Source organism: Triticum urartu, chromosome 2A (genome assembly GCF_056163025.1).
Source record: "Triticum urartu cultivar PI428250 chromosome 2A, HENAU_Tu73, whole genome shotgun sequence".
In the NCBI taxonomy this organism is placed as follows: domain Eukaryota; kingdom Viridiplantae; phylum Streptophyta; class Magnoliopsida; order Poales; family Poaceae; genus Triticum; species Triticum urartu.
This window is the reverse complement of record NC_141874.1, coordinates 717,399,108-717,420,837: the sequence shown is the minus strand read 5'-3', so window position 1 is coordinate 717,420,837 and position 21,730 is coordinate 717,399,108. Positions and strand designations below refer to the sequence as shown.

The window sequence follows — 21,730 nt, the reverse complement described above, 5'->3', positions numbered from 1 at the left end:
ACAATGGCCCATTGAGCTTGCTGCCTTGCCAACGGTAATGCTCTGCCGTATGGTTCAGCGAGCAGACGGCCTTGGCCGAGCAAGCAGGGCCGGTCCTGATATTTCGGGGGCCCAAGGCAAAATTGTAACCCGGGGCCCTACTATAAAGATCAAAATAATAATCTCATTTCTTTTTAGATTCATTCCTTTACCTAACTTATTATTGTCTATTGTTTCAAAATAAAGCAAAAATTGTAAATAGTGTATTCCTTTATTTAATTAGACAAACCGAATACCTGATAGAGGGTAAACATCAAGATGAAAGGTTTAAAGTTTAAAAGCGTCATTTGCAACAATAAAAGATCATTTACTTACCCGACGGCTACGGGAGTCTGAGTGGCTTTATTATATAACCATGTTTGGATCGAAGTAATGTGTGTATAGCTGAGACCTTCTTCCAATTTTTAAGTTAAATTTGCAGTCATGTGATTTGGAGAGAGAATGCAAAGAACAAACATCGAACACATAGCAGGCAACTTTTTCAATAGATAAGGCGATTGGTGTCGTGTCGACAAAGTCCAGATTGAAGTAAGAAATAAAGCAACAGGCACACGAAATTAAAATTCTGTACTGCATCATCTGCGAGACCTTCTAAGATCTGACTACTGCTACACCATATGAACATGACCAACTAGAAAGAGGAGGTTAGGGATGACCTTATAGGTGGGGTGGCTTCGTCTTGTACATGAGAGGCATCTCACGAACGGAGGATAACACAACGGGACCGGGGACCTGAAGGAAGACCAGCCGGCCGCATGACGGAGAGTGATCTACATCGGCGTCGAGACTCGCGATCAGGGCCCTCGTGGGAATAGGATCGTCGCGAAGCGGCGAACTCACGATGAGAAGAAGGAAAACAGGGATTTCTCCGTACGTGTGCGTCTAGATCGATGCCTCCTTATGATCTGGGCCATGGGCTCCTTGCAAACCCTGGAGGAGGCCCCTAGATTTCGGGGGCCCTGGGCGCCCGCCCCCCTGCCACCCCCTCAGGGCCGGCCCTGCGAGCAAGCAGTCAACAACCCCGACGCCGGCGCCTCCTCCCCATACAACAACAACGGCACCACCGCACGCCGCTGCTCGTACACGGGCTCGCCGCCCTGAACTGAGCCCTCGTCATCGTCAGACACTCCATCCGCGTGCCCATCGTCTCCACGGATGCCGCCGGCACCACCACACGTAGCTTCTCGTCATACACCAGGTTGCGGCCGCACTAGGCATCATTGCAGTGTTACAATTGTGTTGTATCATCTAGGCACCATTATTTATTATTCGTGCAAATAAAGGGATATAATCTCCTAGGGAGCCATCTCTGTTCTCTGTTCTGTGACTTTGCAAGTGTCCTGTGGCATACTAGCTTAACCTGCTGCAAGCTTCCAGCTCCAAAAAACATCAGGATTCAGGATTATCATGTTCAGAAAGTTCAGAAGCGAACTAATGAGCATAATTATCCCGTTTAACCTTTACTTGTTCCCTGTTCCTACCCCAGCTAGCTATCAATCACCATTAAGCCAATCCAAACCTGTTTGCAAACCTGTCAGTGCATGAACTACAGTATATTTCAGAGAAGTTCAAAGTACTGTGGCATCTAAACTGTAGGAGGCTTCGTGGAGCGCAAAGAAGTTGCGTGTAGTGCTACCGGCAGCTAGAGCACACGACGATGCAAGCCAAGCAACTGACATGAACAGCTGCTACAAAACAGACAACAGACTTTTGCTTACTGAGAATAGAAGCACACTGTGATATCATACAGAGGGAAATAAATCACTTGGTAAAATATTATACAATCATGACTCAGCTGCTTTCTTTTTGTTGAAACCTGAAAATTGCACTCGTCTATTTGCAAAGAAGAAGAAGAAGAAGAAGAAGAAGAAGAAGAAGAAGAAGAAGAAGAAGCTGATAATGTTGTTTCATGTGCACAAGGATCCTGAATGTGTATGTTTAACATAATTGGTTGATGAACCAGTGCAATATTCATGACTCGTTGCAACGCACGGTCCATTAGCATTCACAATACAAAGTCAACATGAAGTACTATTTGGTTAAACTTTACAAATTTTGACTTTCGAAAATTGCTACTTTCTCTGTTCACTTTTATAAGGCGTTATAGCATTTCAGACAGTGTACAAAATAGCTTGATTTTAGTTGTCTGAAACGACTTATAAAAATGAACGGAAGGGGTACTATATAATATTGTGAGGTAAAAAGAAACCGAAGGAGCCCAGCCCAGTGAAACGTGTTTACCCTCGCGCACGTACGGACCGGTACACATTACCGGTGCCAGCCCTGGAAGGGCCAACCGCGTCCAGGTACAATGCACCTGAAGCTTCTCTTGTGCCGCAAGCCGCGATCCAACAAGATCGTCCCGACGCGAAAGATTCTGACACCACTCTTATTATAGCCAGCGCCACTTGAGTGACCCTCAACACCACAGTGTGCATGCATGTGCAGTGCAGTGGTGCACTACATCGACGTCGTTCGTAGAACTGGTATGGTAGGAGTAGTAGTTGATCGCAGCGTGAATACACAGCAGATGCTAGGGCCGGACGCCTGGACATGTTGTACCGTGGGTGTGGATTACAGAACGATGGTGTACACAAACGCCAACGAACATGACCGTTTGTGCCGTCGACGGGCCATGCCGCCACCGGCGTGCCTATTCTATTCGAACGAGGAGCCCTGTTCGGTGTTGAGGTCCGCACGTTGGCAGCTCCCTCGGGCAAGCGCCAACTTCCTTTCTAGGGCGGCGGCTAGACAAACGCAACAAAAGTTTCTTTTGGCGAGCCAACAAAATCTCCTCGACGCGAGGATCCCGCCGTGCCATTATTCTAAATGCAACTTGTCTCCGGTCGATTCCGTTCAGACGTCTGCAGCGGAGCGTGCGTGCGTGCGGTGCAAGACGGCGCGCTCGGCCGTCGGGTCTCTGCGGGCTCGCGCGACCGGCCGGCGACGAGTCCAAGGGCCCGGGTCAGATTCGGGCGGACGGCCTAAACAAATGCGGCCGAGGGCTGGAGGCGGCAACTTGTTCTGTGCTCCGGCACCGGCTGCTCTGCCTCTGGAGCGTCATCATCACAGCCGTCAGTCGAGCCACCAACCACACTCGAGACTTCACGGGTGACTTTCAATAGAAAGTCGACCACAAATCCTCTGCTACTTTGCTGCTGAGCTAGGCCCACTCTGACATGTGGGACCGGACCCCTGCCAAGGCATCACCTCGTCATAAAAGGGCATTTTTCTACTCCAACAAAACGGAGCGCGACACCTCGGCGCGCACGCAGGCGGCTCCCTGCCCTGCCTGCGCCGATCCTTTTCATTTTCTGTTGTGGTGTTTACTTTGCCACCCACCGCTGCTGCCAGCAGCCATGCCATGCCAGTGGAGCGTGACCACCTACCGCGGCAGCGCTTGACGTACCAACGAACGTACACGTCCATGCGACAGACAGTCACTCTCACGACTGTGCTGTGCTGCGGTTCAAACCTGAATCCATTCCCTTCCGCCGTTTGCGTGCGTGCACGCTTGATCGCGACCTGCACTCCTACTCCACCTAAACAAAGTTTTTTCCTTTTTTCGGAAGCTGCCTCCTAAACAAAGTTAACGAAACTTCATCATCTCACCAGGAAGGAGGAGGACTCGGCAGCAAGGCCCGATAGCCCAAGACCAAAACCCCTCGGGCTCTTCTCTTTATTTAAAAAATATCAAAGAAGTTAAAAAAATGCATGCGTAATAATAACATATCTACAGAGTAATTAAATTTATGAATTTAAATAGGGAAATACTGTCGTTTGTATTTTTTGGGTCATATTGGAAAACCTCCGGCTCTAGTTCTTTGTTCAAAAAAACTAAAATATAGGTGTTTAATAAAAATAAAAACAATTCTAAAAAGGTAAAAATGGATATGTAATAATAACAATATACCTACTTACTTTGAAAATAATTAAATTTATAGGTTAAATAGGAAAATATCATTGTTTGCTTTTTTTATCGAATTGGTCCAGCAATGAAAATTTAGGGCCAGGTTTTTAGAGCCAAGCCCGAAAACGGTCTTGCCAAAGGAATGCTTAGGTCTAAAAGGAAATGTTAAAATAAGCCCCTAATATTGTGAAATGTATTCACATACAAAAATATATATAAGAGCGTATTCGACACAAATCTTCGAAGTCACATTCGACGGTGATTGGCTGTTGGATTTCAAACCAAGTGTTCATCTCCCTTCAACGGCCACCGCCACCATCTGTCCACCATCATCTTTGTTGCTTGCCATGGCCGCATCCGGTTCAATCTAAGCTCACCTTCGCACTCGCCTTCTCTCCACATTGCCGGACCCTAACACGATAGAGCATGAATCACGACAAATCGGCAAAAACCGACTACAACATTTGACATTTACAGTCACGTGCCATATACTCCTTCTGTTGCTTGACACAAGCTTTTTTTTAGAGCTTTAATAGGGATAATTGTATTCATGCCACTAGTTGTGGCCCACTCGGCTGGTTTGCCCCTAGTTTTTGAAAATTATCGGTTTTGCCCAAATCCATTTGCTCCTCTTATGTTTTTGCCCAAGTCAAACGGCACTAACCGGACGGAAATGTGACGTAAGGGCAAAAACATAAGAGGAGCAAGCGGACTTGGGCAAAATTGAGAATTTTCCAAAACTAGGGACAAAACCAGCCGAGTAGGACACAACTAATGGCATGAATACAATTATGCCATTTTTTAAATATGGACTACATAAGGATGTATACAAATGGTGATTTTATATGTGGATTTAATTATCTTGCTTGGTATGTAGTCTATTGAAATGTCTAAAAGGTTATACTCCCTCCGTCTCAAAAATTTTGTCTTAGATTTGTCTAGATATGAATGTATCAAGTCACTAGATACAGATGTATCAAGTCAAGTCATATTTTTTTATATTAAATACGGACTTGATACATCCGTATATAGACAAATCATATTTATATCTAGAAAAATTTAAGACAAGAATTTTGAGGCGGAGGGAGTATTAAGGAACGGAGGGATACATCAAAACGTGCAAGAATTGGATCACATGTTTTTTCCATCCAATCCAAGATAACAATGGAAACAAGTTTCATCGGCAACTGCGGTTCGGACCCGGAGCCTCACCCAGATGCGGTTTGCCACTTCGCCTCTTCAAGCAATCTGGGTAGGTGGCCGCAGCACCCATCCCCAACTCCCGCACTCACTCCCACCCCCGCTATAAATCAAAAGCGCCGCACACCCACCCACCAAATCACCACAGCTCCCCACAGAGCCCAGAGCCAGCCCGCACTCCCCTCCCCAAAACCCCAAAGCCCACCCACCATGGCGGCGCCGTCCCCGACCACCGCCGCCGCCACCCACCACCGCGCCCTCCTCCCGGCCCCGGCCCGCCGCGCGGCCCTCGCCCTCGCCCCGACCTCCGCGCTCCGCCTCCCCGCGCGCGCCCGCGCCAACCGCGGCCGCATCTGCGTCTCCGCGCCCGCCGCCCCCGCCGCGTCGACCGCGTCCCCGCCCGCGACGGCCGCGGTGGCCGTCGAGGGCAAGCCCACGGTGCTCGTGGCCGAGAAGCTCGGCGCCGCGGGGCTGGCGCTGCTCCGGGAGTTCGCCAACGTCGACTGCTCCTACGGCCTCTCCCCCGAGGAGCTCCGCGCCAAGATCTCGCTCTGCGACGCGCTCATCGTGCGCTCCGGGACCAAGGTCGGGCGCGACGTCTTCGAGGCCTCGGGCGGCCGGCTCCGCGTCGTCGGCCGCGCGGGGGTCGGGATCGACAACGTCGATCTCGCGGCCGCCACCGAGCACGGCTGCCTCGTCGTCAACGCGCCCACCGCCAACACCGTCGCCGCCGCAGAGCACGGCATCGCGCTGCTCTGCGCCATGGCCCGGAACGTCGCCCAGGCCGACGCCTCCCTCAAGGCTGGTGAGTTTCTTTACTCGCGATCTGAATTCTGCGAGACTTTCTCTGTTCTATCGCGTTGAGGAACAGCACCTACCATCTCTCTTTCGTGCAGACGTGCGGTCGTGTCTTGTCCCGTAGATATATTGTTACTTTATATACGATGTTAATTATTTTCTGAGATGCCGAATCTTGGGAGGATACTTTTAGGAGAAAACAATCATAATTGTTTATCCCTTCGACTCGGTGCTTGATCTGAAACGAAACCGCAGGCTAGATGCGTGCAAAATGAGGATCTATTGAGCATTGGTATGGAGATTTATGTTTGCAGCCTCTCTTATAAACAATATCTGATCAATTATTTACAAATAGAAGCAGCAATACTACACACAGTGTTCTAGCAGTCATAGTGACCTTGTCGCCGCTTTTACTAATGCATTTTGCTTCAGAGTAATTTGATGCATTTCGGATGAAAATGTTCGCTGATGTTTATCTAACAGTAGTATTTTTCTACCTCGTTTGCTGACTTGACTCTTGTGTTGTATAGGCAAATGGGCGCGCACCAAGTATGTTGGTGTGTCTCTTGTTGGCAAAACTCTTGCTATCCTTGGGTTTGGAAAGGTTGGGTCAGAGGTTGCACGCCGTGCTAAAGGTCTAGGAATGCACGTGATTGCACACGATCCATATGCTTCTGCTGATCGTGCTCGTGCAATTGGAGTTGACCTAGTGAGCATGGAAGAGGCTATGACAACCGCCGACTTTATCTCATTGCATATGCCCCTTACCCCTTCAACAAACAAGATGCTCAACGATGAAGCCTTTGCGAAGATGAAGAAGGGTGTTCGGATTATAAATGTTGCCCGTGGTGGTGTGATTGACGAAGATGCTCTAGTCAGGGCCCTTGATGCAGGAATTGTTGCACAGGTCTGTTTAATTCTCTTCCCTTTGGTACTTCAAGCTTTGCTGAATTCTGGGCAGTTCTTTTACCCAGTCACGCTTAATATTTATATCTGTACATGCTAGGCTGCTCTTGATGTGTTCACTAAGGAGCCTCCAGCAGCAGACAGCAAGTTAGTGCTGCATGAGAATGTTACTGTGACACCACATCTTGGTGCCAGCACAGTAGAAGCACAGGTATGGTGAATCAGCGCAGAGATGCTGTGATGACCTGCATTAAGGTTATATTATCTAAACTGCCAAAATGCTGAAAACATCTCAAATTCCTTAGGAAGGAGTGGCTATTGAAATAGCTGAAGCTGTCACTGGAGCTCTGAAAGGGGAGCTTGCAGCTTCGGCCGTCAATGCACCAATGGTTCCCGCTGAGGTATTCATCTCTGTTCTCTGTTCTCTGTTGACTTCAACTTCCTTCTGTGACATCTGGAATCTGTCTTCATATCGTTGTGTTCCATACAGGTGCTTTCAGAGCTTGCACCTTATGTCATGCTCGCTGAAAAGCTTGGGCGCCTAGCTGTCCAGCTTGTTGCCGGTGGTGGCGGTATCAAGTCTGTGAAGGTGACCTATGCATCTGCAAGGGCTCCCGATGATCTTGACACGAGACTTCTCCGTGCAATGATCACCAAGGGTGTGATCGAACCAATCTCCGACGTTTTCGTCAATCTGGTCAACGCCGACTTTACCGCGAAGCAGAGGGGCATCCGTGTCAGCGAGGAGAAAATTGTGATGGATGGCTCACCCGAGACACCTCTCGAGTACATTCAGGTTCAGATAGCCAATGTGGAGTCCAAATTCCCCAGTGCGATATGCGACTCCGGACTGGTCACGGTGGAGGGGCGGGTGAAGGACGGCATCCCTCACCTTACCAAGGTCGGAGCGTTCGAGGTGGACGTGAGCATGGAGGGCAGCCTGATCCTGTGCAGGCAGGTCGACCAGCCTGGCATGATCGGGTCGGTCGGAAGCGTCCTGGGCGAGGAGAACGTCAACGTCAGCTTCATGAGCGTCGGGAGGATCGCTCCCCGCAAGACGGCTATCATGGCGATAGGCGTCGACGAGGAGCCCAGCAAGGCCACGCTGACCAAGATCGGGGAGATCCCTGCGATCGAAGAGTTTGTCTTCCTCAAGCTCTAGGCGCATATGATTTGCAAACTTGATTGTGCAATTTTGGCGTAGCTAGCTGGTTGGTCAGGGTCTAGGTGTTGTGTGGTCGTTCGGCGGAATAAGCTTGTTCGTGGGGATTTATGTGGTGGTTGTCGAGTTAGGTTTGGTATTTTGGTTAATCCATCTTATCTTATGTTTCAGCATGATGCTATTAATTAATAAGGAGGTCGCTGTCAATACTCTCTCTGCTTTACTTTCTGAACATGGGCGTGGTGGTAGACTGGTACTCTTATAAATGCCTGTGCCGTTCTAGATCTGCTGTTTGCTAGGCCACATGAGGCACCGGAAGTCCAGAGTCAAATAGGATCTAGGGTCACCAACCACCAGTCTTGTGAATGTGCCCAAAGGTCATGCCCACCACTGCTCAGTTCAGTGTACACGATGTGCATAATATAAGGGGAGAGTTGTCTACTTTCATTTTTATTTTTTGAGAATCATCTGCTTTTCATATCTGACAGAGCCCAGTTGAGGTTACCACAAATTCATTCAGAAAAATGTGTCAACATGTACACTTACTTTGGAACGGAGGGAGCAGTACGTTTTATTGCGAACACACCTGAAGTCACAACAGGGATGGCATTTGGTTCCTAGTATTATGATTACATACCAGCCAAACCGACGGAAAACTAACGGTATGTTTCACCGTGCAATCAGATCATGGAGTGAAAAATCACTGACCCAAACACCCAACTGTTTGATGAACTCTAGCTAAAACATCCCATCTGATCTTCTATAAATTTCCTTGAGAAACATACCCAGGAGCTTGAAATTTACAAGCTTGCAGGCTTTCCGAATGAGTCCATACCATCTAGCCCAAGTGAATCGGCGTTGCGCAGGTACTTTATGTACAGGGCCCGGGAGATGTTTAGGGTGTCTCCAGTGGCTGTGGTCGTGAAGACCTTCATGTCGCTCTGCCAGTTGTTGGTGAGGCTGATCCACTCCCTCCTCCATTCTTCCAACGCAAAAGGTTCGTTCTTCTTCAAGCTTGATATCAGGTGCTTGAAGTAGATGGCGGCCCTTGGCCCGTAGTAGTCCCGCAGCAGGCCGCTCCAGTACTTGTTTGCTGCACCGGAACTTGTTAAAAAGGAACATGGAGGAACACGGAGAAGTGGGCGGAAGGCTGTTGTGCTATGTGTCTTACCGTAGTCGCGTAGCAAGCTTGCTTTTGTTTCGGTGTTGTCAAACCACATCGTAATCTGAGTTCTAGCATTCCATTCGTACTGCATCCGTTTGAAAGCAGTTGTATGTCAGCAACGAGCAATAGTTAATAGTTTTGGAACATTAAGGCTTGTATATAAGATAGCATCGCATCACAACATCAAGGCTTAATACTTAGTGCCCTTGTGCTCATAATAATCCAGAACAGGATGGATCTACCTTAGCAGTTTTTGACTTGTTTTCCGCTAGTTCTCATGAGGCAGTAAGAGAAGAGGGTGTTACCTGTATCTCTTGTTCGTGGTCTCGTGCAAGGCCCTTCGCACTTTCCAACCAAGGCCCAAGCAGAAATCCTTCATGAGAGGCCAGCAGCACGTCAAGATCCTCAACAATGTTTAGAAAGCGTTCACACAGGGTGGTCACTTGGTTTATGTTGTTTGATTTGTAGCCTTGGATTATCTTTAGGAAGATTTGGTTGGCGTATTTGGCCAGAGCCTGACGAGTCAAATCCACAAGGTCGTATCTGTTCCATTCATGTAAGACTGAATTAACTTATTTCACATGACCACTTGATGCTCCAAACAGGTATATGCACAAGTTCATTTACAAGAAAAAAACAACTTGGTCCCAAAAATTTCATCTCAGAATCACAATCAGATCATGTTTGGTATCAATTCAAATTAGTTTAGCTGAATAGAAAGCAATACGGAACATATCACGAAAGCAGGTAAAAACAATTCTAGGAGCAGATGGGAATAAAAAACTAAACAACTGCCACACCATCAAAGGTTCTGAAATGCCAGAAGATAATAGTCGGACAAAGTTCTGGATGTTTTTTGATTCAGCCGTTCAGAGTAGTTAGCATTAGCACAAAGCCTGTTGAAGATAATACTTTTTTGAGTTTGCCAATGACATATCAAATGGCATACTTTATCTTGCACCCCATAGGGACGAATTAAATCAAACTAGTCACTAATAAGCTGAGCATATTGAAGTATGATCAATGAAATTACAAAATGTGAAGATACTACTCGCTGCAATATCATAATACTGAAACATTAACCAAAAGAGTAACTATTTCATGCCATAGATTAAGCAATATGAGCACCTGTGCTCTTACCTGAACGTGTTGCTGTCAGATACCTCATCTCCATACTCAAGGAAAAGCTCTAGGGCATGTATAACAGCAATGGTATCATACCATATATGTGGTTGATCATATGCATCATTGGATGCATCCCTCACGACAGAATTCTCTGATGACATTGTAGAATAATTTTTGCTAGTTCTCGTACACAATCCTGGTGTTTGAATAACAAAAGGCTCAACATCTGGGAACGCCACTATCACATCCCGGTTTTTGTCCTATTACAATAATAAATTCATGAGCAAGATAACAATAGAGAACACAACCAAACCTTTAAAAGAATCACAGAAGTAAAATGAGCAAAAGTTTAGAAATAAAAGCTAAGAACAGGTGCACAACACAAAACAATGTAAACTCGGAAATGTACAGTTTTGTCACTTCACACGATTTCCTATTGCTAGGATATGCTTTTTTTTCAGAGATCTATTACTAGTGTATGCTTATCTAATGCTCGATGAAAATGGAATCAAGGTATGCCTACATATGGCAGATTTCAAATCACAACTTACATTTTTACCATCTGTACAGTTATATAGAGTTTGGTGCAAAATTCGCCAAGCATCTTGCAACCCAACAACTGATTTCCCGTATCTTCTTGTTGGATATGTCTCAACCCATACCTGAAAATAGTGAAAGTCTGATGAAATGGTTGCACTAATTAGCAAGCTCTAAGGGCCAAAGCAACATAAATGAGAGAAGTGCACAACAAGCAGCATGCCACATTTGCTGCAAACTAAACACATCACAGGCTAATCTGATGAACTAGTTAATTCTGAAGCATACATCAAACAGAAAATGTGAAAAATATGGCTCAAAATCTTTATATATCTAAGAAACTAAATGATGTATTACATAGCAACTGCCATGTTACACAAGAAAAATAAATGTATTTATTGCATAAAGCTCGCTTAGAAAATGGTTAATGAAATTTCACCTGAAGATCCACTTGTCTGTGATGAAAACCCATTTCTGACATAAGGTCGTAAACAATAGGATTTTGCTCAATACCTTCCATAGACATGCCAACTCCAACCTAAAACAGACGCCGTTGTTCCAAGAAAGAGATCAGCACATGGAATGTTTGCTAGTTCAGTAGCAGCAACAACTGATTAAGCAAATGATGTATATACCATTGTGGACTTTTCACTTAGTCGAGCATCAATAGGCCCAGAAGCAACAGCATCCAAGATACCATACATTTCAAAATCCGCAGCAAAATTATGAAGCATGCACCTGAAGAAAAGATAGCACCAATTCCTTTATGGCAAAAGGAAAAAATGACAAGGTATGTTTTTTTAACTGAATAGATAGTGCGTTCATGGAGTGGAGAGATGACTTTCCAGATGTAGGGGACACCATAGAACTGATCAGAATTGATCCATACTGGTTTCACTTCAGCATACAGATCGAGAACAATCATTCGGCCAACTGGAACAGAATGCAGTAGTGCCTAACCAACACAGAATTCGATGTAAAAAAAGAGAAATCTCATAGCATAGAAACTGCACACTGTAATTAGGAAACACGACAATTTGGTGATGAGTAGCCAGTAGCCGCCTTTTCACAAGACTTCGGTAAAAAAAAAGCATAGAGTTAATGACTAGAAACATAGGGTCTGTGCTCTTATCAATACTTGTTGAGTATGCCAGTTGTGGAATTAAGTATATGTCACTGCAGGCACTGACTTCCTAATTAGCATAAGCTGAATAAGTGAATACTATCAGAGCGGCAACCTGACAGATGGCATCCGTCCAAATTGCCCATTATTGGTATTATAATATGTTACTGGAACACTGAAGGCTTGTGCGGTAACAAATAAACGGGATCACCTCACATCATTGCAGTGTTCATTTTAGATACATCACATCATATCCCGCAAAAAAAAGATACATCACATCATAAATCCTAATTTTCAGAGGGACCGTTTCACTTGCACAAATCATAATGGAAATTATTTTTGTCATTAAAAATACAGATCGCAAGAAAACTGCAATCTAACAAAAGGTTAGCAAAACTAACAGAACAGTACTTAACATATTATCAAAATATCAAACATTCATGAGATTGCACCTTCATTTGTGGGGGTTCCCAGAAAGGATCGTAAGTAAACAACCAACCCTGTAAAGGATAATACATGTCAGTGAAAGTTTCATATCAAATATTCAAGTGTGTTTTCATACAGCAAGAAAACATTGGTAACTGGAAAGAGAATTATGCAACTGAAGAGGGGTTAGAACGAAAAAGTAAGCACATCAACCAAGATATCCATACCCTACAATCCTCGCAATTACATTTTACATACCAATCTATCGCAAGTGTTAACAACATTTTAACACTTCAAAAGAACTCACTTGCATTAACCAAATAGCATCATCATCACCACTTTGCATTGCCCTGAATGTCGCAGCACCCAAGGAAGAAATATAGTTTGGATCACTCAATGGAGGGGTGTTCTCATCAAAAGTATCACTACATGTACAGAAGATATCACCAAATGAGGCAATGAGTTCATCAAATGGGTACTCCTAATCATTTGAATGATAGAAAGAAACATACCAGTTGTATACATGACTTGTCCTACCATATTCTGTGCAAAGAACATCAAAACTCATCATATGTTTTAAGGATTGAATATTTATTCTGATAAAAAAATCTGTAAAGCAGGAAAATCTAGTACCTAAATAAAAGTTAGGCAATCTTCTAAAAAAAGCAAGCATATATCCATCCCGCAGTTGATTTTTTCCTAAACTATATTGACCAGGTGCCCAGGTTCATCACATTTTAAAACTAAGGAACTTTTATAGCATTCACCGCACGAAAACGAACTGTTGCACCAATTGGCAACATGTTGTCACTGCCTAACACATTACAGGCATGATTACAGAGTGGACCTTTGTTATCCTTCTGTTTTGGATATGACATACAAAATAACACAGAGGGCTAAGTAATAGAGCAATTTACGCAGTAGTACTGACACTATTAGGGAATAACAGGTAAAGGAGCCAATACTAGGTCCTCTCTACTCTCATGATAAATTTCCAATCATGACACTAATTTTAGAAAAGGCATTGACTTGGGCCTGCTATCAAGATATCATGATTTACAAAATTGGAGTTCAGTTTTGAGTAAAACATCCTACCTCTGATTTGTTCTTCTATAAACAACTTCCCGATTTCTACATATAAGGGATCGGATGCATCAAGAAGATATGTGCAACACCACCGTGGGTTGCTGTCAACTGTGAACCTTAATATCACAGAAGAGAATGAAATAAGCGCATATAGCTTAAGTATAACCATAATGAATATGAACAAGAAAGACCTACAGAACATCTGATAAATTACTTTACTTTACATTAGTTGATCCGCAAAAAAGTTATTCACATTTGTTGAGCTGTGTTAACAAATAATGTTGGTACAAATAGCTGGCATGCCTTAGGAACTTGATGCCAGTTTTTTTTCAACAATAAATTGATATACATACGAAGAAACACCCAATATTAAATGAGCAAGCAAAAGAGCAGAAGTTTGTTACGAATCGTAAGTGCTAATCATTGCTGGCATCAAGAACTATAGCGTGTCGAATGATCCAAGATTGATTCAGTCAACAGCCTACAGGCCAAAACACTCAGATGTGCAAGACATTCAGAGAACCGAATAGAAGGTATAAGGCCTTGTACAATGGTGGGTGCTTATGCACAGGTGCTTGAGAAAAAAGTGCACCGTTGCACGTCATCTTGCAATGCAGAGGTGCTAGGCACAGGTGCTTCGATAACTCAGATGTAGGAGTTGGCTCTTTTTTCTCTTCTTTATTCTGTCCAAAAAGGCTTGAAGGGAGCAGTTATTTTCTAAGCATTGGTCGGTACCGGAAGCTAACATTTGCTTCTGCCTCCAGCTCTAAGCACCGGTGCAGTCCAATATGAGTAGAAAAACTGGGTTTATTTCTATGGCACCTGGCTAAGCACCCGACGTTGTACAGGGCCTAAGGTACATTGTGACAACATCAATGAAAAACAATGATGGTGGAGCATGTGAATATATAAAATTGCTGAGAATTCAGCAGTGTCCAGAACTGGACATGACTCGATACGTTATATTCAAGTATTTCGTCACGGCAATAATATGCTCAGCGAGTATTGTTTAGAATATCACTCTTACCAGTTTCCAAGGTGGGTGACTTTAGCTGAGGGGAATTTTAACTTCAGAGCAGCAGGGATGTTACCAGAAAAGGCTGGAAGAACTGCAAGGGAAGGGAGGTGGATAGAGTAAAAAGGTGCAAAAAACAAAACTCAGAAATAGTAGAACTGTACTACAACTTCACCTGGGGACATGCCAAATGCATACATCCTAGAAAGAATTTTCTTCTGAAGAGTTAATTGATCATCAAGCCAAGTCTGAGGAAGAGGCCCACCCCATCTGACAACCATTTACAGTGTATTTATGAGTTCATTCAAGATAAAGCAACTTAGACATGATGTCGAGATTCAGAAATCCATGCAACTACTTATAACCGCTTCCACTAACTACGACGACTCACCCTGAATACATAATCTCATGACATGCTTTTGAATTAAGAAAAAGAACTGCATACAAAAAGACAAGATTAAAAAATAGTTAACCATTTCTGACAAGTACTGAAGAGGAGACCAATGTCTTATTGGCAGTTAAGACAGCAAAATTCATAACTTGGCAACTTGATTGAGAAGACTTGGATCAGATTTAAGTTGAAGGTGAAAAGAATTCGAAAACTAACAGCATATCTTGTTTATAATGCAAAAGAATATGTGATCAACTAAGAGTCCTGTCATTTGAAAAAATTAGATGAGAGGCCGATATGCATGCGATCAACTAATGTTGTACCTCTGCAAGTATGCAAGGGTGGGATGAAACCATTTGTTAACTTACCCATGCATATTGGCCATCCGAGACCATGAAAGAAAGGCCGGCCCACCAAAGAAATCGTCCAAATCAGATTTACTAATGTTGTACCTCTGCAAGTATGCAAGGGTGGGATGAAATTCAAATTACTAGCAGAATGATATAAAACTATGAGTTGAAACAATCACTAATGGACACAGGACATTATTGCCACATGGTATTTCACGAAATTAGTCGGCATTGTCTTAAACAACAGAGTACGACATGCAGAACCAAGGTTACATCATTTATTCTACCCAGAATCCCAGATGATCCTCCGCACTTCACAAAAGGACAACATTAAACATCATAAACCCAATCTAAATCATCTGTGCCAACAGTGCAACATGGCATCCCACTTGGAAATATGCTGAGGCACTTCCATGTTCGCTTGTCTGAATTGCCTTGATGGTCTACCTCTTGATTAGTATTCATGCTAGCATTTGCTGTTCCACATCACCGATCAGCTTATATTTCTACCTGAGATTCTAGGCTTTCTTTACAAAGATTTAATGATTAAGAACATACGGAAAATGCACAGTTTAAATTATTCAGTATACAGCATGTTTCAAAAAATAAACTCGCGCACACACAGACCTGAAAAACCTTCTGCCATATAGTCTCTTGGCCAGTGAAAGCTAGAGGCAAATTGATTCCTTGAAGAGCCATCCAATCAATCTCCTTCTCCCAGCGCTCCCAATCCCACCAAGCAAAAGAATCTAAAAAGCAAGAAAAGTAATCTTTAAAGACATCATTACCAATACAAAAGGGTTAAACAATAAATTTTGTTTTTAAAGTCAGAATGAGCTCTTGAGAGAAGGAGTAACATCACTATTAGTAACCAGAATATTCTGATAACCAGAAATCATCCAATTGTATATAACAACAAAGGGGGGGGGTAATATATGACATATAAAACAAAACAAACTGAGCATATCTATCATGTCTTCATTTAACGTAGCGGGAAGTCATCATTAACAGGATACCACGTCATGGGGTTCAAAAAGTTGATTTACACAACTTCACAACTATAATTCTGCAAGTGCCCTAATGCTTGAAATTGGAAAGCATGCTCAGCAGATGGAAAACGAGAAAGAATCGAAGTTCTAAACAAAGTTCAGCTTACAACTGGATGTAACTGCATTCTGGTAGTAGCTCCAGTCAACAGGTCTTTGAATCAAAATACCACCAGCAGGAACACGAGGTAGTGAGCCAGGATATGGAACAGATGATAATTGTGAACCACCAGTTTTAGCCCATGATATATGTGCTGCACAATAGTTCTTCAAATACCAATGAAGACCAGCAGAAATTTCTACCCCACTTGCTCCAAGTATCCTGATCAAAATACAAGAACAAATGTGAATGACTTCTGTCCGATTTTACTACATAGAAAGTACAGGGATAAGCTTATAAGAAGTTAAGACCAAACCGAAATGCTGTATAACGGTGGTAAACCAAAGCATATGAAAATACTGGAAGGTTTTCAGTGCATGTCAGGGAGTAAACGTAAGGCTCACAGGGAACTAACAAAATGGGGTGTGAAATCCATTGTTTGCAGAATAGGAGACATATTTGTAGGAATTTATGTGTCTTTCAAACATTATATTACAGTTTTATTAATACCTCATTGTGGAAATTATGTTTGATCGGAATTGATCAAAGGTTTGCATTTATTTGTTGTACTTGAGGAATTAAACTCAAGGTACTGGTCACGGTTATACTGGAACACATCATGTTCTTATACATGTTGGAATATTCCCGGGAACAGTATAAACTGGGAAAGCTGGACTATACGTAGGATCAGCTCTACATATTGAAAAGCCTACATGTTTAAACATGTATTGATACAGTTTAAACATGGCGTATGACTCACACATACGTGCGAAGGGATAAGAAGGAATTTGACTCGGAAACTAGTCGGTTATGATCGTGGTTGGTTAATTCGATTAGGAGTCTAACTGAATTATATCTGGATACAGATTTGAATTTTCAGGAAACTGAGTATAAATATGTCCCTACCCTCTAGCCTCAAATACGCATTGTGAGATGCACCACGGACTTGGCGGAGGAATTAGAGGGTAGACAAACATACTCGTGCTATGTTATTTTCTACAATATTTAGATCAGTCATCAGTGGACCACCTAACATGTAATTTTGGCAAGATGCAGCATATAAATAACACTGACACATGTGTAATATCCTTTGCATAAAAAGAGACAGTAACATGAGGCTAAAGGTTAACATTCTACAGCTGCAAAGAATTCTTCACCAAGGACACAATGAGGTTGAACAAAAGGAAGAAGCATACAGTATCTCGGGAGTTCCTTCTCCATCAAACGATGGATGGTTGTTGATGATGAAACACGCCTTTCCGCCACATTGCTCCTGTAATTGCAGTGGAAGGGATTGTGAATCCTTGTTGACAGATGCTAGAGAGTCAAACAAATATACCTACTATGAACCTATCTAAAAATCCACCGGGTCGACACTAAAAGGATACACGGTCGAAATCAGTTTTAACAGGTGGAAATCCCCAAATACCAGGTGCAGAATCCACCAGCCTACGATGGATTTAGGCATTGTGTTTTTCGGATATTTGTCAAAATCCATCAGTCCATGACCTCAGTTGCCAGATGTTTACACATCTTGTGCTAAAAAAAAACCAGCCGCACACTCGAATCAAATACTCTATAATCAAACGGCACACCTCGCCAATTGGCTTCTGAACCTAGCGAATTGCTCACTGCACTCAAATCCCTCGGCTACTCTGCTAATGCGACGCCACTTCCAGCAACCGCTAAAACCTAAAATCCCGTCGGAACGAAGCACGCGTACCGTGGAGACGACCCTGAACTCGAAGCTGGCGGAGTGGGAGGGGAGGAGGCGCGCGAGGAGCCCGCGCGCGGCGTCCACCTGCTCGGCGGCAGGCCGGCGCTCCCGCTGGTGGAGCTCGCGGAGGCGGTCGAGCTGCGCGAACCGCGGGGCCGAGCAGCCGACCCCCGACGCGGCGCACGCGATCAGTAACGCGAGCAGGAGGAGGAGCCGGGGAGCGGGAGGGGACGGCGGCATCGCGGCGGCGGTGGTGGGATGGGAGTGGGGAGGAGGCGAGGTGGGCAGGTGGGAGTGGCGAGTGGGGCTCTGAGGACGGCATCACGAGGGTGGGGGGCTTAAAATGGAGGGCGAAAGCGAAACGGCGGCAGTTTCCGGCGACGGGGGACGGTTGCGGGCGGCAACGGGGAGGTGGCGAGCGAAGACGACAAGAGCGGCAGGCCGCGCGCGGATGACGACGGTCGGGCCCATCACGTCAGTCGCAGTACCATTTTATTTTAAAAATGTTTTGGGCTTCTTTTTCTGTTTAATTAGGTTGATTAATTTTGGGGGCATCATGATGTCAGAGTAGAACATCATTTTTAGAGGGAGAAGAAAAACCTTAACCAATGTTCTTGCAGAGAGAAGCCTGCTGCCCCGTCTAAACTTGTCCTATAGCTCATTTCATAACAACAATTTCTAGTTTGCTTCAGTTTACCTTCCTAAACCTTGAAAATGGTTTACTGGACGTTTTTTTGTTCTCATTAAACTGGCTTGGCCAATTGACATTTTTTGTCCTAGCCAGCAGTGTATCACAAAGTTTAACCATTTTGGCAATTTAACTCAATACATGTTGAGTTAAATTAAACCATTTTGGCAAATGATTTACAAATCTTATAAGAAGGTTGTGCTTCTTGCATTCTATTGTGCTTGAATTTCAAGTTCAAATTATACGTTCAAAACTCAACATGGTAAATTTTGAGGAAATTCCAGTGAATCAAGCATGATATAGTGGACAATCTGGTAAATTCTCAACTAAAATTTACATATGTTTTTAGAGATACCTATTGCTGACAAAGACAAATATGAGATAAACTAAACCATTTCGAAGTTTGTGGTTGCCAAGTGAACCCTTTGACAAGTTCAAGGGGACTTCTCTCATGTTCACGACCTCGCACTGTAAATTTGGTTCCATTATCAAAAGAAGACAAGATTACTTTTGGCTCGATTAAAGAAAAAAAGAATGTGCTATTTCTTTTTCGCACTAGAGATGTATTTTTATTTTTTTTATTTATTTATTCAAGCGGTCTGAAAATAGAATAAGATTTTGGAATAAAGATTCATCAGATTTAAGCAAGCACTATTTCCCTACTACTGTAGCCTCCGGCTCAAAATGAATTTGACACATGTTCTCATTAAGCTTCAGAGTAATTTTGACCATTCATCACTAGTCACCTCGCAAAGATACTCAGAAGCTTAATGATGCCCTCCTTTTGTAGCATTCTCCACGGACTCCTCCGCCCTCGCTAGGCGAGGTGGTACTAAGCAATCTGATGTCGCTGAGACGATGACGCGCGCGGCAAAGACAAGAGACGGACGTGCTTGCGTAACGGGGCTTGCTGCTTCACCAGGCCCAGGCAAAAAAAATCACGGTGTGTCGCCGGTTGCTTGCAATTTCTTTTTACGATGCTAGCAATATTCCTGGTTAATACTTACGCGGCTCAGTTAGCTGATACTCTCTCTGTCCTAAAATAAGTGTTCAACTCTGTACTAATTCTAGCACAAAATTATACTAAAGTTGAAACACTTATTTTGAAACAGAGAAAGTATCTTTTTTTCCTTTCCAAGCAGCTCGCTCGATCACCCGTGTTGCCAGTGTACCTCGCTAGGGTTATCTTCAGCGGTTTTCCTTTTTCTTCTTCAGCTTTCCTTTTTTATTCATTTTCCCATCTTTATATTTAACATTTCTTTTCATTTCCTTATCATTTTTTATTTTCCAGTTTCCTTTCCACTTTTTTGTTTCATTTTTTCATAAAGAAATGTTTTTGATAAATTCAATTTTCACAAAACAAATTATACATGAACAGTTTTTGAAAACACCATGAATACATGTTGAACCTTTCTAATGCACGTTGAACATTTTTCAAATGCATGATAAATACACTTTTTTATACGTGTGGACGTTTAAAATTGCGGATTTTTTGTTAAAAATATGTGAGCAATTTTTGAAAGCTATGTGAAAATTATTAGCATTTTAACCCCAAATACACTTTTTTTAAAATGAAAAAAGATATTTTAAGTATCCATGTACAAAGTGCATTTTTTATACAATACATAAACACCACTTTTTAGGGACCACGTCTGAGGGAGTCCTGAATTAGGGGTCTCCGGACAGCCGGACTATTGGACTATGAAGATACAAGCTTAAAGACTTCGTCTCGTGTCCGGATGGGACTCTCCTTGGCGTGGAAGGCAAGCTAGGCAATATGGATATGTAGATCTCCTCCCTTGTAACTGACTCTGTGTAACCCTAGCCCCCTCCGGTGTCTATATAAACTGGGGGGCTTAGTCCGTAGGACAACATACAATCATACCATAGGCTAGCTTTTAGGGTTTAGCCTCTAGGATCTCGTGGTAGATCAACTCTTGTAATACTCATATCATCAAGAACAATCAAGCAGGACGTAGGGTATTACCTCCATCAAGAGGGCCCGAACCTGGGTAAACATCATGTCCCTGCCTCCTGTTACCATCCGCCTTAGACGCACAGTTCGGGACCCCCTACTCGAGATCCGCCAGTTTTGACACCGACACTGGTGCTTTCATTGAGAGTCCCACTATGTCGTCACCATAAGGCTTGATGGCTCCTTCGATCATCGATAGCGATGTGGTCCAGGGTGAGGTTTTTCTTCCCGGACAGATCTTTGTATTCGGCGGCTTCGCACTGCGGGCCAATTCGCTTGGCCATCTGGAGCAGATCGAGAGCTACGCCCCTGGCCATCAGGTCAGATTCGGAAACTTAAACTACACTGCCGACGTCCGCGGAGACTTGATCTTCGACGGATTTGACCCCGTGTCAGGTGCGCCGCATAGTCACGACGAGCACGACGTAACTCTGCTGTCGGACAGTGTTCGGGAGATCGCATCTGCAACTACTCCGGCCTTCAATCCGGAGCATATTGCGCCATCCAAGGACGGAGGGATAGACCCCGCCATGGAGGTTGCACTCTCAGTGGCGATGGAGCCGGATACTGACTTCACCCCTTACGAGAGCCGTGTCGCCAAACCACTGGATTCGTCTCCGGCCACGGACTCTGAGCCGCCAGCATCCGTTCCCATCGAATCCGACTGGGCGCCGATTATGGAGTTCACCTCATCGGATATCTTTCAGCACTCGTCTTTCGGCAATGTGCTAAATTCATTAAAGTCCCTCTCCTTGTCAGGAGAACCTTGGCCGAACTATGTCCGGCTAGAATGGGATACGGACGACGAAGAAATTCATTATCCGCCCACCACCCACTTAGTAGCCACTGTCGAATTATACATGAACAGTTTTTGAAAACACCAGGAATACATGTTGAACCTTTCTAATGCACGTTGAACACTTTTCAAATGCATGGTAAATACACTTTTTTATACGTGTGGACATTTAAAA

The 21,730-nt window shown here is 44.0% G+C and overlaps 2 protein-coding genes across 2 annotated transcripts; one reads left to right on the top strand and one right to left on the bottom strand.

Annotated features, from left to right (window-relative positions):
- Positions 1-5,286: 5,286 nt before the first annotated feature.
- LOC125527716 (D-3-phosphoglycerate dehydrogenase 1, chloroplastic) lies at positions 5,287-8,222 on the top strand. Its single transcript, XM_048692233.2, has 5 exons — positions 5,287-5,954; positions 6,478-6,854; positions 6,954-7,064; positions 7,159-7,254; positions 7,344-8,222. The coding sequence occupies exons 1-5, from the start codon at positions 5,360-5,362 to the stop codon at positions 8,013-8,015; spliced, it is 1,851 nt and encodes a 616-aa protein (XP_048548190.2). The 5' UTR covers positions 5,287-5,359; the 3' UTR covers positions 8,016-8,222.
- A 339-nt stretch (positions 8,223-8,561) lies between these two features.
- LOC125527717 (alpha-N-acetylglucosaminidase) lies at positions 8,562-18,523 on the bottom strand. Its single transcript, XM_087545110.1, has 19 exons — positions 18,103-18,523; positions 17,576-17,652; positions 16,390-16,601; positions 15,861-15,982; positions 15,252-15,337; positions 14,668-14,762; positions 14,505-14,586; positions 13,487-13,593; positions 12,904-12,934; positions 12,699-12,816; positions 12,418-12,465; positions 11,689-11,797; positions 11,478-11,581; positions 11,282-11,380; positions 10,857-10,967; positions 10,321-10,565; positions 9,486-9,723; positions 9,187-9,265; positions 8,562-9,108 (listed from the first exon to the last, which is right to left on the bottom strand). The coding sequence occupies exons 1-19, from the start codon at positions 18,334-18,336 to the stop codon at positions 8,816-8,818; spliced, it is 2,490 nt and encodes an 829-aa protein (XP_087401236.1). The 5' UTR covers positions 18,337-18,523; the 3' UTR covers positions 8,562-8,815.
- Positions 18,524-21,730: the final 3,207 nt, after the last annotated feature.

Coding starts and splice junctions, on each gene's coding strand:
- LOC125527716 (XM_048692233.2), top strand. CDS start 5,360: ATGGCGGCGCCGTCCCCGACCACCGCCGCCGCCACCCACCACCGCGCC. Junction 6,855..6,953: donor ATGCAGGAATTGTTGCACAG/GTCTGTTTAATT, acceptor TGTACATGCTAG/GCTGCTCTTGATGTGTTCAC. Junction 7,065..7,158: donor CCAGCACAGTAGAAGCACAG/GTATGGTGAATC, acceptor CAAATTCCTTAG/GAAGGAGTGGCTATTGAAAT.
- LOC125527717 (XM_087545110.1), bottom strand. CDS start 18,336: ATGCCGCCGTCCCCTCCCGCTCCCCGGCTCCTCCTCCTGCTCGCGTTA. Junction 15,983..16,389: donor GAATGCAGTTACATCCAGTT/GTAAGCTGAACT, acceptor CTTGCTTTTTAG/ATTCTTTTGCTTGGTGGGAT. Junction 11,381..11,477: donor TAAGTGAAAAGTCCACAATG/GTATATACATCA, acceptor CGTCTGTTTTAG/GTTGGAGTTGGCATGTCTAT.